Source organism: Ranitomeya variabilis, chromosome 6 (genome assembly GCF_051348905.1).
Source record: "Ranitomeya variabilis isolate aRanVar5 chromosome 6, aRanVar5.hap1, whole genome shotgun sequence".
NCBI classification, from domain to species: Eukaryota; Metazoa; Chordata; class Amphibia; order Anura; family Dendrobatidae; genus Ranitomeya; species Ranitomeya variabilis.
Window position 1 is genome coordinate 24,723,405 of NC_135237.1, and position 17,614 is coordinate 24,741,018.

General features: G+C 45.0%; 1 protein-coding gene across 3 annotated transcripts in view; it reads left to right on the top strand.

Moving 5' to 3' along the window:
* Positions 1 to 17,614, top strand: part of DGKB (diacylglycerol kinase beta) — a 655,304-nt gene that overhangs the window by 306,178 nt on the left and 331,512 nt on the right. For all 3 annotated transcript variants that reach the window (XM_077268080.1, XM_077268081.1, XM_077268082.1), the window contains exon 15: positions 15,624 to 15,697. In XM_077268080.1, the coding sequence (XP_077124195.1) occupies positions 15,624 to 15,697 (74 nt within the window). The remainder of the gene's footprint in view (positions 1 to 15,623; positions 15,698 to 17,614) is intronic.

The window sequence follows — 17,614 nt, forward strand, 5'->3', positions numbered from 1 at the left end:
CCAAGAACTGGTGAACTATGGCATTTGGGAATAGTATAGATATATGATTGTATTTTCTGTATCTGTGGTACTGCTGTGTTCTAACATTGTATATAGAGGTGTTATCAGTCATTGTACAGGAGGAGGAGGTGAGCTGTGATATCACCTATTGTGAATGGTGGATCGTGTGTTATCTACTGTATATACAGGTGTTATCAGTCATTGTACAGGAGGAGGAGGTGAGCTGTGATATCACCTATTGTGAATGGTGGATCCTGTGTTATCTACTGTATATAGAGGTGTTATCAGTCATTGTACAGGAGGAGGAGGTGAGCTGTGATATCACCTATTGTGAATGGTGGATCCTGTGTTATCTACTGTATATAGAGGTGTTATCAGTCATTGTACAGGAGGAGGAGGTGAGCTGTGATATCACCTATTGTGAATGGTGGATCCTGTGTTATCTACTGTATATAGAGGTGTAATCGGTCATTGTACAGGAGGAGGAGGTGAGCTGTGACATCACCTATTGTGAATGGTGGATCCTGTGTTATCTACTGTGTATAGAGGTGTAATCGGTCATTGTACAGGAGGAGGAGGTGAGCTGTGACATCACCTATTGTGAATAGTGGATCCTGTGTTATCTACTGTATATAGAGGTGTTATCAGTCATTGTACAGGAGGAGGAGGTGAGCTGTGACATCACCTATTGTGAATGGTGGATCCTGTGTTATCTACTGTATATAGAGGTGTTATCAGTCATTGTACAGGAGGAGAAGGTGAGCTGAAACAAAAAAATGGCCGGTCATTAGGGCCTATTTAGGAACGTTCACATGGCTCCAAATAATAATATAAGCTACAACACCTTCCTAAGTCTATAATATGATTAATACTAATGGCATCATATGGATCTAAGAAACGTTTAATTGAGGGATTTGTCCTTTTATCAGGAAAAATAGTGCTGAATGCCGCAATATATTGGACATGGGATGTCATTATGAAATATTCCCTTTAAGAAAGTACTCCTCCTCCTCCCATCAAAGTTTGTATCCTCTTTATATATTGCATTAACCATATTATATAGCACTGTGTACTTACAATTGCTCATTTTGCCTTTCTCTTTAGCTATTTTTTTCTATTTTCTCTGCTCTCTGTAGAAACAGGAAGTCTCTTGTCCCTGCAAGAATTATTCCCCTCTTCACCTCCTGACCCAGCTGCTCTCTCCCCCCATCACCCTACCATAGAGTTTTGCAGTTACTTATGACTCATACAGGGAAAATTGACCTTCTGTTTCTACATGGAGCTTAGAAGGATTCAGCTCGTCAGTTTTTAATCACGTGATGTCATAGACCTAATGGAAAAGAGAACAATTTACTTGGTAGAAAGGAAAAAAGAGCAGTTGTAAGTACACAGTATTATATAATATGATGACTGCAATATACACTGCTCAAAAAAAATGAAAATGAAATATTCCAGTTGTAAATCTTTATTCATTACATAGTGGAATGTGTTAAGAACAATAAAACCTAAAAATTATCAACGTAAATCACAACTAATATCCCACAGAGGTCTGGAGTTGGAATGATGCTCAAAATCAAAGTGGAAAATGAAGGTACAGGCTCATCGAACTTCAGTGGAAATGCCTCTGGAGCGCCCCCACACCGCCGCAGGGCCGAGGGGTACCCGGAGCCGGGCCTCTGGGATCTCAGTCCTGGGGTTGTCACGGTGGCTAGACCCGGTCCGTGGCCCTGTCTGTCAGTGGGGGACGTCCGTTGCAAATAGGTGCTGTTAACGGTGGTATAGCGGTGCAGTTGTGAGGTGCAGGTCGCGGTAAATAACGAGGACACCAGGTTGCAGTCTCTTTACCTCTTTACTGGAGATCTCTCGGTCCTCAGTCCAGAATCCGGTCCACCAGGCTGCGCAAGTCCGGCCGGTCCAATGGCACTTCCAGAGTTCTCCTCACAGGTGGAAATCAGTGCCTTCCTTCTTAGCGCTTTGTGTTGTAGTCCTTCCCTGCTGTGCTTACGGAAAGTACCCCACAACTGTTGTGTCTGTTTCTTAAGTTCCCTCACAACTCGATTAACTGATCTTCTGCTAATCTTCCGTCCCTTCCTGATGTTACAGTAAGAACGGCACCCGTTTGTCAGGTAGGCCTGGAGTTCTTCCGGGACCCTAGAGACGCCCCTCTCCCGCAATTGCCCCCCAAGACTTCATAGGTGATATGTGGTAGACAGCCCGCCTGAGACTGACTGTCCTGCCGCTGTTTGGAGTATGGCTTAAAGCTGTATATTATTCCACTCCCTCGGCGTTCCGGCCACCGGTAATGCGCCTCAGCAAGGTGCTGCCTCTTTCAACAAAACCCCTGCTGGTATTCTCCTTCTGCTTGATTTCGTTTCTCACTCAGCACAATCTATCTCGCTTCTAATCCTTTCTTAGGGCACCGCCGCTATTCTGAGCAGGCACGGTCCCGTTACGTTCTTTCAATGCCAAGCCTCTGCCAGGATCCCACCCCTGGCAGAGACCCTACTGTCTCTTCCTCCACAACACCCTCTCTCACTAGGTGTTGCTTCGTTCGATCCAGTCAGCTTTCTCTACTAACTTCCTGCCTGACCCCCAGTTTACCCACTATGGTGGGGAGTGGCCTAATGAATAGCACCCTTAGCTCCCCCCGGAGGCCCAGCTGTGAAACATATTGGTGTCTGTGATACCTGATTGGAGGAACTCCTTCAGTGCCATCGAACGCACCATGGCTCCCCTTAGTGGCGGAGCCACAGTACTGCAACGACCAGGACTCTGGGGCGCTGCACTCCCCCCTGGTTAAACACAGTACTCCGGGACTGGGAAGAAAACAACAATACAGGTTAGCAAAAAGACATACAAATTTGTTGAGTGCAAAACAATAAGCATACTTGAACAGGCTTCCCTTTATGGGAGGTGAGGACACTTTAACGTTACAAAACATAATCAAATATCATAGCAACAGGCTACAATTAACTCTCATTACCCAACCGGGTATTCTACTAAGTGCAAATGCCGGAACAATAAATTAACATTGCCTTTAGGAAACATACACTCTTAGTTTACCAAAGGCCTTCCTATAATCACATTACAGGGCAAGGTAACTTCACATTCTCCTACTTTGAACCTGCAGGACCGCCTGTCCCTATGGCACCAGACCTAATGCCTCTCCTTTCTTTTACAGGACCACCCCGTTCAGCCAGGGCCTACTGCCTTTCTCTACTATACATAGTATAGACATAACATTCCTTTCAATTTGAGAGCATGGAGCCCACTCTGCTTGGCTCCTATAAGGACTCACTCACTAACCCCTACGGGTCTACTTTCTGTCCTTAGTAACGAACTAACTTTCTATGGGGACGCAGGGTTTACCTTCTATCCTCACCTTGGTTATTACTTCTTTACTTTCAGTTAAACGGAACTCTACATCTACCCCTACGGGCTTTCTGCATCTTTCTCTTCAAAGAACATTATCTAGGTTTCACATTTTAAACAAATTAAACACACATAACTTTTCCATGAAAAACAGTTACATTTCCTTCAAAGCATTATCTTGACATTACTGTTCTAAAACAGTATCACTTTCAAGTTCAATTCTAACCTCCCCTTTAAGAGGAGATCAAGTCTTTCTGAGGTAGCTCTTCTTCTCAGCCTACCAGTCCATGTAAAGGCTCCGGAATGGTATCTTCGCAAAATGTCTTTAAACAAAACCAGTAGGAAGCACCTTTAAGAAGGTGTAAACTATTTACAAGAAAGTTCAAATCATGCACAGTCCATGATTTCGCAGTTTGTGTAACTTTGTGCAAAACTTCAAGAAAACAACAATAGTGACCCCGGGTCAACAAAGGGGTCACCTTTCTTAAAGTTTACCCTGGACGGGTTTAGCAGCAACTTAAAGAACAAACAGTAACTATTTACATTTTAGAAGCAATAAAATCTTACTGGGGTTCTGCGGAAGGCGACCTCTTATCCGGCCTCACCAGGCCAACAGATCGCACCGGTGAGCCAGGACGCCGTTCCGGTCCCAGTAACGATAAAATCCCTCGCCGGGAGGTCCTCCTTGTCGGCAGGTGCACCCGTCCCTCCGGGGCACGGCGAGGCCGAGCTTCTCGCGATTCCTCGGGGCCAGGTCCTGCTGCCTTCCCTACGGGATTATCTCCTTCCGGTGCTCCCGCCGCAGCCTGGAGGGCGACGCATCGTTGGACACCTCGGGCGAACCAGCCCGTCTCTCCAGTGCCCCTTCTCCACCTCGTGTAGGTGACGGCGTCTCCCGGCTCCAGGTCACGATCGAACCTTCCGCTGCAAGGCTCCACCTCCTCCCGGTCCACGCGGATCTGCAGCGGCTCTCCAATTTCCTGGATCACCCCTCTTCCATACCGGGGGTTAAAGGCCACCACCACACCCCAGTGTGAGGACGGAATCTCCGGAACACTAATCAAATTAACTTGCTCCGCCTGGGGCCGGCTCCGCCACTCTGCCATAAGACGCCGTAAGTGCTCAGCATCCGGCATGATTTTCAGGCCCGGTGCGGGTAGCGTACCTTCCGCCGCGGCTGGGTAAGCAGCAACAGGAGACAACTTGATCTCGGTGGGCTGGCCCACCCGGGTGAGGGCACGGGCATCAGCCTTCAGGCGGCGGGCCAGCTGTCGGGCCTCGGCTGCAGCCACACATTCTTCGGACAGTGGCACAGGGGGTCGGCCCAACAGTGGCTCGGTGAGGGTCAGACCCCGCAGCGTTGGCGTTTCGGAGCCTGTCCCAGCTTGTGTGGCCTCGGACTGGGCCGGGTCAGCTCCGCGCTGTGCTCCTGGTGCCGCCATTTCTTGTTCTTTTCCCGCGTCTTCTTCCCGCGGTCTCTTCCGTGGGCGGCCCCGTCCCCATGGTCTCCACCCTCCGGCCAGGATCAGGAGGCGGATCTCGGCTGCTGACGGACACGTCCTCAAGGGGCCGAGATATTTAGACTGGGCGGCCATTGTCTTTCGCGCTCTTCAACTTGTTCACGCCCACTTCCACGCCCTTCTTCTTCTCCTGCGCTCTCCTTAGCGCTGTAATGGCGGCGGTTTTGGCGGGAACTTCTGGCGGCAAGTGGCAACACACAGTCCTTGTAATAAAGCACAGTCCAAGCACAACAAATCACAGTTCCAAGGCACACATGACCTGATTCCTCAGGCTTAAGTAGATCCTGTTCGTGACGCCAAGATTTGGAGCGCCCCCACACCGCCGCAGGGCCGAGGGGTACCTGGAGCCGGGCCTCTGGGATCTCAGTCCTGGGGTTGTCACGGTGGCTAGACCCGGTCCGTGGCCCTGTCTGTCAGTGGGGGACGTCCGTTGCAAATAGGTGCTGTTAACGGTGGTATAGCGGTGCAGTTGTGGGGTGCAGGTCGCGGTAAATAACGAGGACACCAGGTTGCAGTCTCTTTACCTCTTTACTGGAGATCTCTCGGTCCTCAGTCCAGAATCCGGTCCACCAGGCTGCGCAAGTCCGGCCGGTCCAATGGCACTTCCAGAGTTCTCCTCACAGGTGGAAATCAGTGCCTTCCTTCTTAGCGCTTTGTGTTGTAGTCCTTCCCTGCTGTGCTTACGGAAAGTACCCCACAACTGTTGTGTCTGTTTCTTAAGTTCCCTCACAACTCGATTAACTGATCTTCTGCTAATCTTCCGTCCCTTCCTGATGTTACAGTAAGAACGGCACCCGTTTGTCAGGTAGGCCTGGAGTTCTTCCGGGACCCTAGAGACGCCCCTCTCCCGCAATTGCCCCCCAAGACTTCATAGGTGATATGTGGTAGACAGCCCGCCTGAGACTGACTGTCCTGCCGCTGTTTGGAGTATGGCTTAAAGCTGTATATTATTCCACTCCCTCGGCGTTCCGGCCACCGGTAATGCGCCTCAGCAAGGTGCTGCCTCTTTCAACAAAACCCCTGCTGGTATTCTCCTTCTGCTTGATTTCGTTTCTCACTCAGCACAATCTATCTCGCTTCTAATCCTTTCTTAGGGCACCGCCGCTATTCTGAGCAGGCACGGTCCCGTTACGTTCTTTCAATGCCAAGCCTCTGCCAGGATCCCACCCCTGGCAGAGACCCTACTGTCTCTTCCTCCACAACACCCTCTCTCACTAGGTGTTGCTTCGTTCGATCCAGTCAGCTTTCTCTACTAACTTCCTGCCTGACCCCCAGTTTACCCACTATGGTGGGGAGTGGCCTAATGAATAGCACCCTTAGCTCCCCCCGGAGGCCCAGCTGTGAAACATATTGGTGTCTGTGATACCTGATTGGAGGAACTCCTTCAGTGCCATCGAACGCACCATGGCTCCCCTTAGTGGCGGAGCCACAGTACTGCAACGACCAGGACTCTGGGGCGCTGCACCTCAAGACAAGGAAATGATGCTCGGTAGTGTGTGTGGCCTCCACGTGCCTGTATGACCTCCCTACAATCCTGGGCATGCTCATGATGAGGCGGCGGATGGTCTCCTGAGGGATCTCCTAAACCTGGTCTAAAGCATCCACCAACTCCTGGACAGTCTGTGGTGCAACTTGACGTTGGTGGATGGTTCGAGACATGATGTCCCACATGTGTTCAATCGGATTCAGGTCTTGGGAACCGGCTGGCCAGTCCATAGCTGCAATGCCTTCATCTTGCAGGAACTGCTTACACACTCCAGCCACATGAGGTCTGGCATTGTCCTGCATTAGGAGGAGCTCAGGGCCAACCGCACCAGCATATGTTCTCACAAGGGGTCTGAGGATCTCATCTCGGTACCTAATAGCAGTCAGGCTACCTCTGGCGAGCACATGGAGGGCTGTGCGACCCTCCAAAGAAATGCCACCCCACACCATTACTGACCCACTGCCAAACCAGTCATACTGAAGGATGTTGCAGGCAGCAGATCGCTCTTCATGTCATCTCCAGACTCTGTCACGTCTGTCACATGTGTTCAGTGTGAACCTGCTTTCATTTGTGAAGAGCACAGGGCACCAGTGGTGAATTTGCCAATCCAGGTGCTCTGTGGCAAATGCCAATCTTCCTGCATGGTGTTGGGCTGTGAGCACAAATCCCATCTGTGGACAACGGGCACTCAGACCATCCTCTTGGAGTCGGTTTGCACATTTGTGGCCTGCTAGAGGTCATTTTGCAGGGCTCTGGCAGTGCTCCTCCTGTTCCTCCTTGCTCAAAGGCTGAGGTAGCAGTCCTGTTGCTGGGTTGTTGCCCTCCTATCGCCCCCTCCACGTCTCCTGGTGTAATGGCCTGTCTCCTGGTAGCTCCTCCAGCCTCTGGACACTAAGCTGACAGATGCAGCAAACCTTCTTGCCACAGCTCACATTGATGTGCCATCATGGATGAGCTGCACTACCTGAGCCACTTGTGTGGGTTGTACAGTCCGTCTCATGCTACTACGAGTGTGAAAGCACAACCAACATTCAAAAGTGGCCAAAACATCAGCCAGAAAGCATTGGTACTGGGATGTGGTCTGTGGTCCCCACCTGCAGAACCACTCCTTTATTGAGGGTGTCTTGATAATTGCCAATAATTTCCATCTGTTGTCTATTCTATTTGCACAACGGCATGTGAAATTGATTTCAATCAGTGTTACTTCCTAAGTGGACAGTTTGGTTTCACAGAAGTCTGATTTACTTGGAGTAATATTCTGTTGTTTAAGTGTTCCCTTTATTTTTTTGAGCAGTGTATTAAGAGGATGCAAATTTTGATAGGAGGAGGAGGACAAGGAGGAAGAGGAGGAAGAGGAATGCTTCTTTAACCCCTTAGTGACAGAGCCAATTTGGTACTTAATGACCGAGCCAATTTTTACAATTCTGACCAGTGTCACTTTAAGAGGTTATAACTCTGGAACGCTTTATCAGATCCCGCTGATTCTGAGAATGTTTTTTCATGACATATTGTACTTCAAGTTAGTGGTAACATTTCTTCGATATTACTTGCGATTATTTATGAAAAAAATGGAAATATGGCGAAAACTTTTAAAATTTTGCAATTTTCAAACTTTGTATTTTTATGCCCTTAAATCAGAGAGATATGTCACAAAAAATAGTTCATAAATAACATTTCCCACATGTCTACTTTACATCAGCACAATTTTGGAATCAATTTTTTTTTTTTTTGTTAGGGAGTTATAAGGGTTAAAAGTTGACCAGCAATTTCTCATTTTTACAACACCATGTTTTTTTTAGGGACCACATCACCTTTGAAGTCATTTTGAGGGGTCTATATGATAGAAAATAACCAAGTGTGACACCATTCTAAAAACTGCACCCCTCAAGCTGCTCAAACCCACATTCAAGAAGTTTATTAACCCTTTATGTACTTCACAGGAACTGAAACAATGTGGAAGAAAAAAATGAACATTTAACTTTTTTTGCAAACATTTTACTTCAGAACCATTTTTTTTAATTTTCACAAGTGTAGAAACAGAATTTGTTGTGCAATTTTTCCTGAGTACGCCGATACCCAATATGTGGAGGTAAACCACTGTTTGGGCGCACCGCAGAGCTTGGAAGTGAAGGAGCACCGTTTGACTGTTTCAATGCAGAATTGGCTGGAATTGAGATCGGACGCCATGTCGCGTTTGGAGAGCCCCTAATGTGCCTAAACAGTGGAAACCCCCCACAAGTGACACCATTTTGGAAACTAGACCCCTTAAGGAACTTATCTAGATGTGTGGTGAGCACTTTGAACCCCCAAGTGCTTCACAGAAGTTTATAACGTAGAGCCGTGAAAATAAAAAATCGCATTTGTTTTCACAAAAATGATTTTTTTCGCCCACAAATTCTTATTTTCACAAGGGTAACAGGAGAAATTAAACCACAAAAGTTGTTGTGCAATTTCTCCTGAGTACGTCGATACCCTCGATACCCCATATGTGGAGGTAAACCACTGTTTGGGCGCACCGCAGAGCTTGGAAGTGAAGGAGCACCGTTTGACTTTTTCAATGCAGAATTGGCTGGAATTGAGATCGGATGCCATGTCGCGTTTGGAGAGCCCCTGATGTGCCTAAACAGTGGAAACCCCCCACAAGTGATACCATTTTGGAAACTAGACCCCTTAAGGAACTTATCTAGATGTGTAGTGAGCACTTTGTACCCCCAAGTGCTTCACAGAAGTTTATAACGTAGAGCCGTGAAAATAAAAAATCGCATTTTTTCTACAAAAATTATCTTTTTGCCCCCAAATTTTTATTTTCACAAGGGTAACAGGAGAAATTAGACCACAAAAGATGTTGTGCAATTTCTCCTGAGTACGTTGATACCCCATATGTGGGGGTAAACCACTGTTTGGGCGCACCGCAGAGCTTGGAAGAGAAGGAGTGTCGTTTTACTTTTTCAATGTAGAATTGGCTGGAATTGAGATCGGACGCCATGTCATGTTTGGAGAGCCGCTGATGTGCCTAAACAGTGGAAACCCCCACAAGTGATACCATTTTGGAAACTAGACCCCTTAAGGAACTTATCTAGATGTGTGGTGAGCACTTTAAACCCCCAGGTGCTTCACAGAAGTTTATAACGTAGAGCCGTGAAAATAAAAAAATCGAATTTTTTCTACAAAAATGATTTTTTGCCTCCAAATTTTTATTTTACCAAGGGTAACAGGAGAAAATGGACCCCAGAAGTTGATGTACAATTTGTCTTGAGTACGCCAACACCCCATATGTGGGGGTAAACCACTGTTTGGGCGCATGGCTGAGCTCGGAAGCAAAGGAGCGCCATTTGACTTTTCAATGCAAAATTGACTGGAATTGAGATCGGACGCCATGTCGCATTTGGAGAGCCCCTGATGTGCCTAAACAGTAGAAACCCCCCAAAAGTGACCCCATTTTGGAAACTAGACCCCCCATGGAATTTATCTAGATGTGTAGTGAGAACTTTGAATGCCCAAGTGCATCACAGAAGTTTATAATGCAGAGTCGTGAAAATAAAAAATATTTTTTTTCCCACAAAAAAGATTTTTTTAGCCCCCAAATTTTTATTTTCACAAGGGTAACAAGAGAAATTGGACCCCAAAAGTTGTTTTCCAATTTGTCCTGAGTATGCTGGTACCCAATATGTGGGGGTAAACCACTGTTTGGGCGCACGGCAGAGCTCGGAAGGGAAGGAGCGCCATTTTGAAATGCAGGCTTTGATAGAATGGTCTGCGGGCGTTATGTTGCGTTTGCAGAGCCACTGATGTACCTAAACAGTAGAAACCCCCCACAAGTGACCCCATTTTGAAAACTAGACCCCCCAAGGAACTTATCTAGATATGTGGTGAGAACTTTGAATGCCCAAGTGCTTCACAGAAGTTTATAATGCAGAGTAGTGAAAATAGAAAATATTTTTTTTTTCCACAAAAAAGATTTTTTAGCCCACAAGTTTTTATTTTCACAAGGGTAACAAGAGAAATTGGATGCCAATATTTGTTCTCCAATTTGTCCTGAGTATGCTGGTACCCCATATGTGGGGGTAAACCACTGTTTTGGCACACGTCAGAGCTCGGAAGAGAAGGAGCGCCATTTTGGAATTCAGACTTTGATAGAATTGTCTGTGGGTGTTATGTTGTGTTTGCAGAGCCCCTGATGTACCTAAACAGTAGAAACCCCCACAAGTGACCAAATTTTGGAAACTAGACCCCCTAAGGAACTTATCCAGATATGTGGTGAGAACTTTGAATGCTCAAGTGCTTCACAGAAGTTTATAATGCAGAGTAGCGAAAATAAAAAAATATTTTTTTTCCCACAAAAAAGATTTTTAGCCCCCAAGTTTTTATTTTCACAAGGGTAACAGGAGAAATTGGACCCCAAAAGTTGTTGTCCAATTTATCCCGAGTACGCTGATGCCCCATAAGTGGGGGTAAACCACTGTTTGGGCGCACGGCAGAGCTCAGAAGGGAGGGAGCACCATTTGACTTTTTTAGCTCAAAATTGGCTGTCGTGTTTGGAGACCCCCTGATGTACCTAAACAGTGGAAACCCCCAAATTATAACTCCAACCCTAACTCCAACACACCCCTAACCCTAATCTCAACCCGATCCATAATCCTAATCACAACCCTAACGATAATCACAACCCTAACCCCAAAACAGCCCTAATCTCAACCCTAACCATAACCCTAATCAAAACCCTAAATCAACACACCCCTAACCCTAATCCCAACCCTAATCCCAACCCTAACCCTAATCCCAACCCTAATCCCAAACGTAACCCTAATCCCAACCCTAATCCCAAACGTAACCTAATCCCAACCCTAATCCAAACCCTAACCCTAATCCCAACTCTAACCCTAACTTTAGCCCCAACCCTAACCCTAACTTTAGCCCCAACCCTAACCATAACTTTAGCCCCGTCGTCACAAAAAAAGTTCAATGTAACCTTTTTTTTGTACGTCGCGTCCGCCATTTCCGCGCATGCGTGGCCGTAACTCCTCCCCAGGACATAGACTGGGCAGCGGATGCGTTGAAAAACTGCATCCGCTGCCCATGTTGTGCACAATTTTCACAACGTGCGTCGGTACGTCGGGCCGACGCATTGCGACCGCCCCGTACCGACGCAAGTGTGAAAGAAGCCTAAGGCTACTTTCACACTAGCGTCATACTCGGCCCATCGCAGTGTGTCGGGCCGACGTACCGACGCTAGCGTTGTAAGCGCCGCACAACGGGTGCAGCAGATGCTGTTTTTTCAACGCATCCGCTGCCCCTTTGTGAGGTGCGGGGAGGCGGGGGCGGAGTTCCGGCCGCGCATGTGCGGTCGGAAATGGCGGACACGTCACACAAAAAAGTTACATGTAGCTTTTTTTGTGCCGACGGTCCGCCAAAGCACGACGCATCCGTCGCACGACGGATGCGACGTGTGGCAATCAGTCGAAATGCGTCGCTAATGCAAGACAATGGAGAAAAAAGGCATCCTGCAAGCACTTTTGCAGGATGCGTTTTTTCTCCAACGACGCATTGCAACGGAAGCCAAAAAACGCAAGTGTGAAAGTAGCCTAATCCTAACCCTAGCCCTAACCCTAACCCTAAATTTAGCCCCAACCCTAACCCTAACCCTAGCCTTAACCCTAACTCTAACCCTAGCCCTAACCCTAACCCTAACCCTAACCCTAGCCCTAACCCTAACCCTAACCATAATTTTAGCCCCAACTCGTCTCTCCTGCAGGAGGAGACAGAAGAGGACCCAGGGACACCGGGTGAGTATGATAGGGTCCCCGAATCCCCCTATTTCTCTGTCCTCTGATGTGCGATCACATCAGAGGACAGAGAATTACAGATCGCTTTTTTTTTTTTTTTGCGGTCGCCGGTAAACTGTTAATTACCGGCGATCGCAAAACAGGGGTCGGTGCAAACCGACCCCGATCATGTTCTTTGGGGTCTCGGCTACCCCCGGCAGCCGAGACCCCAAAGTTCTTCCGGGTGCCGGGCGGCGGGCGCACTGCGCATGCGCCCGCCATTTTTTCCCGGAAAAAAGATGGCGGCGCCCATCGGGAGCCACGAGGAGCACCAGGGGAGATAGGTGAGTATTGGGGGGCTATCGGGGGCCATCGGGGACCCTATTTCTCTGTCCTCCGATGTGCGATCACATCGGAGGACAGAGAAATTAAATGGCATATCGCGGTTTGTTTTTTTTTGTTGCGACCACCGGTAAACGGTTAATTACCGGCGATCGCAACTCAGGGGTCGGTAAAAACCCCACGAATCATGTTCTCTGGGGTCTCGGCTACCCTCGGCAACCGAGACCACAGAGAAAATCCGACTCTGGGGGGCGCTATTCACTTTTTCCACAGCGCCGTTAATTAACGGCGCTGTGGTTTAAGTACCCTTAGCGGCCGCCGTTAAAAGGCGTATCGGCGGTCGTTAAGGGGTTAAGACAGACCCATTTGTCAAGCAAAATTCCTTATTATAGTGAAGGGTTCATAAATCAAAATGACAAAATAAGTAAATAAATTACAATGATAATAAATATCCAACATGGTAATATTATTATTATTTATTATTATAGCGCCATTTTTTCCATGGTGCTTTACATGTGAGGAGGGGTATACATAATAAAAACAAGTACAATAATCTTAAACAATACAAGTCATGCCTGGTACAGGAGGAGAGAGGACCCTGCCCACGAGGGCTCACAATCTACAAGGGGTGGGTGAAGATACAATAGGTGAGGGTAGATCCAGACTAATAATGGATCCATCGCTTTAACTTAAAATCTGATAAAACCAAGTGATATTAAATCTTTCATGTAATAAAAAAATAAGCTATAGTCAATTTTTTTATATTTTCTAATTATAAATATTTCTTTAATATATTTTCAATTTTAAAATTTTTATTGGTTTAAAAGAAACATAAAAAAATGAAGAAAAAATATCTAAACGATAAAGAAATGATCTGATGATGGGTTTAACATTCCGCTCATTAGGAAAATGCAAAAACAAATGAAGAAAAATAAGAAATGCTCATATTCCAGTTAATTCAATTCGCAGTTGTAAAATGAGAATATGATAGAACTTCTTGCCGGAGTCAGGACTAATATGTTAGGTTTGGCCGTGATCATCTGAATTTCTTCTTTTTCTCTTCTTATTAATCATACTTAAGCACATTCATCTTATTCCATTCTTGCTAACCAGAATAATGATCATGATTATTACTTCTAATTAGAGGAAGTAATAGATCATGTATAACCTTAGGATGAGGCTCATTAATTAACCTGGGTCCATAGGGACGTGGGCTAAGCACTTTATCTTTGTCATGTTAAGTTTAGTTTATCCTTCGCTACAATAGATGATTTTATGGTTATTGAAATTGAAATAAATAACTAAAATTGATGAAAAATGAAAGAAACCCTGGATGTCAATACCTTGGTAATATGCAAGAGGGCGAGCCGTGAAATGTTTAATCAATTTTAATTAGTTCCAGTATTATATTAAGCAGCAGTGAATGTATTACTTATACGTTTGACAACTGCAATTATTATTACACGGAACGCTTTGTATTTCCATGAGCTGAATCTTTAGTGAGAGTTTTTTTTTTGTTTGTTCTTGTTTTCGCTAAATTATATTTATTCGCTTTGTTAATGTATTTTCTAAACATGTTAATAAATTAATTAACTGTAGCAAACTCCGTATTAGTCTGGGTAATATATCCTCCTTCCCAGCGCCTGAGTTTGTAGGTTTGTACTTTTTTAAGATTTCCTTTCATTCTGTATTTCCAAAAGTTAAAAAAAAATAGTATTTTTGAGAATTTTTGCCACTTTGGGCAATTGATGATTTTTGTTTCTGTTTTTAAGAGAATGAATTATTATTTCTTATTTTTAATTTATATATATTTTTTTAAATATTGCTTCGAAAAAAGACAATTAATATATATTTTTTAAAATTTTGCTTCGAAAAAAGACGAACTATTCTATCATATGTCAAAAACAATCAAAATTTGTCAATACAATCAATTGCCAAAAATGAGGCAGTACGAAGGATTCTCTCCATCGCTGTCCATCATTGTCTTTGACAATGTCCTTCTGTAGCTCTTAATTCAAGAGGTTTGAGCTGGTCTTCTCCTCTCCTTGCGCATTGAGATGGCGCATGCGCATTATTGCCAGTGGCACTGCAAGGAGTGCGCATGCGCAGTTCAAGTTCTCTTACTTCCCCCGTGTGTGAACGCAGTATTTTTTTTGCTGCATCACATATTATACATTTTGAGCTGCACAATTACCGATCTTGATGGGTTCACAATCATGTATGCCTGGAGTCATAGTGGAGCTTTTTGGGGGAAATGTTGGCGCAGTTATTGTGCATTTACAATTTCATATTGGCTCTAGGATTTTTGGAAAATCTCTAGATCTTGGGACAACCCTTTTCGGGCCAATATAGGAGAGTTGAGAAATAATTGAGTATAATAAAATTAAATTCAGGATCAGGACCACTCAAAAATTCATGGAAAGGATCGAAGAGTGAGGTAGATCCTGAGCTCTTCCGCCAACAAAGGTGGTAAGGGTGAAAAAAACTAATTTATTACAACGCGTTTCAGAGTAGATCCTACTCCTTCCTCAGGCATATTTTTTTCTATCGCTAAAAAATTCATGACTTCTCGCAATGTGCAATCCCACTTAAAAAACATAATCATGTCCCCCGATTTATACCCTTGAATACGAATGGCCATCACAATTAGCTATTCCGCAATCTTTCTTACCTTAAAAGCCACATTCAATTCTACGATATGGTTGCAAGCCACATCCAGTGCTCTCATCCTCCCCTACAATGGTGTTACCCAGAGTCCAGATTACGAGTATGATCCAAAAATCAAAAATCTGGCACATCTAAAAAGTATAAAGCTTTATTTTTCAATAATTAAAAACATTGCAGTGAAAGGATGGCATGCCAAAAAAGACTTGTATGGAAAAAGTCCCTTATTAGAGCATAAAAGTTGATGTGTTTTGAGACAAACGATGAGTAACAGGCATATGCCTCGAAACACGTGAACTTTTATGGTCAGGAACAGGTCAGTGAATCACTTACTTTATAAACTTTTGCCTTAGTTTTGCTTGTTTTCTTAAGAAAAATTGCAAAAGTGGTCGCTGAATATAGGGACAAAAATTAATGCTATGATTATGATCTAGTGTTATTACTAGTCATGGTAATTTTACTTTTTGATTACTCCAGATTACTCCAATTGCAGGAACACATCCTCTTCTGATCTTTGTAAATCCAAAAAGTGGTGGAAAACAAGGTGAAAGGTATGTAAATTCCCTGCCTTCTCAGACCAATTCCAACCTTTAAGAACAACATGTGAATAATTATGTATGTAAATTTAAAGTAGCACTAAACCAAGAAAATTGACATAAAAATACCCCAGTATTTTCAGTCCTCATCTTCTACTCTCCATTCATCATGTATTGTCTCATGTTGCAGTTAAAACTGAGCTGAGTTGTAAAACAAACTTCTCTATGTGCCTCAGGAGCTCAGCCATGTTCATCTCCTCCTCTTTCTCACTGCCTTGTGTCTGGCTGTAAGACAACTGGCTGCAGCAGGAGCCTCTCCCCTATGCCTTGTGTGTAGTAGGACCAAAAAAATTGTCAGCTACTAGTGATGAGTGAGTGTACTCGTCGCTTGGGTTTTCCAGAGCACGCTCGGGTGGTCTCCGAGTATTTTTGACTGCTCGGAGATTTTGTTTTTGTTGACACAGCCGCATGATTTACAGCTGCTAGCCAGCCTGAGTACATGTGGGGGTTCCCTGGTTGCTAATCAAGCTGTCTAGTAGCCGCAAATCATGCAGCTGCAGCAAAGAAAACTAAATCTCCGAGCAGTCTCAAATAATCGGAGACCACCCGAGTGTGCTCTGGAAAACCTGAGCAACGAGTACACTCGCTCATCACTATCAGCTACACCTATTGTCGGAGGCCCTAAACTCATTTTTGATTAGTGTTGTAGAATCATTACCCAAACAACATAATGTATCTAGGTTATGTTTAGGGCACTGAAATACACCGTTACCACATTTTAGAGTATTGTGGAACGATAGAATTTATATCGCCTACAGACCATATCTGGCAGGCTGAGGTCATTTTACATACTCACACTTTGTGCTTTGTAACCTCAGTTTAGATTAGTGTGGAAACCCCCAAACCCTGGTGTTCAGTTCCAGTTGGAACATGTGTCAATCAGGTCAAAGGCACACAATGCACTATTATGTTCTGTCGACATTTAAGGATAGTTTGGAACCCTGTTGTGAATTTGGATTCTGGGCTCCCCCGGTGGCTGCTTGTGGAATTGGACTTGTCATCCTCTTTCCTGTTTCACCTGGTTCCATCAGTAGTGGGTGTCGCTATTTAAGCTCATTTCTCTGGTGGTTTCTTGCCGGTCAACAATGTTATCTGATGCCTCTCAGTGCTTGTTCCTGCTTCTAGACAACTACTAGATAAGTTGGACTTTTGTCCATGTTTTGTTTTGCCTATTTGTTCCAGTTCACAGCTGAAGTTTTGTTACTGTGTCTGGAAAGCTCTCGTTGATCAGCGATTGCTACTCTGGCGTTATGAGTTAATGCCAGAGTTTAAGGTAATCTCTGGATGGTGTTTTGTTAGTGTTTTTCTGCTGACCATGAAAGTATACTATCTGTCTTCTGCTATCTAGTAAGCGGACCTCAAATTTGCTAAGACTATTTTCCTGCTGCGTTTGTTGTTTCATCTGAACTCACCGTCATTATATGTGGGGGGCTACTGTCTTCTTTGGAATATTTCTCTAGAGGTGAGCCAGGTCTTATATTTCCCTCTGCTAGCTATTTAGGTCTTAGGCCAGAGCTGGGCATCTAGCGATAAATAGGAAATGCTACCTGGCTATTTCTAGTTGCGCGGCAGGCTTAGTTCATGGTCAGTATAGTTCCATCTTCCGAGAGCTTGTCCCTCTATAGGCTTGCTATGATCTCTGCCTGCAGAGATCATGACAGTTTGACCGGCCCGTAAAGTGTTAAAGACCCAGGTTGAGGAAGGAGAGTTATAAGAAGTCTGCTGGAATTTTTTTTTTTTTTTTTCCTCCAGTCTGCCTTGCTGCAGTCTTTTTTCTCTCTCTCCTCCTAATCTCTGTATGCTCTGTGTGCACCTGACAATAATGGATCTCCAGAGTGTAACTGCGGGTTTGAATAATCTCATCACGAAAGT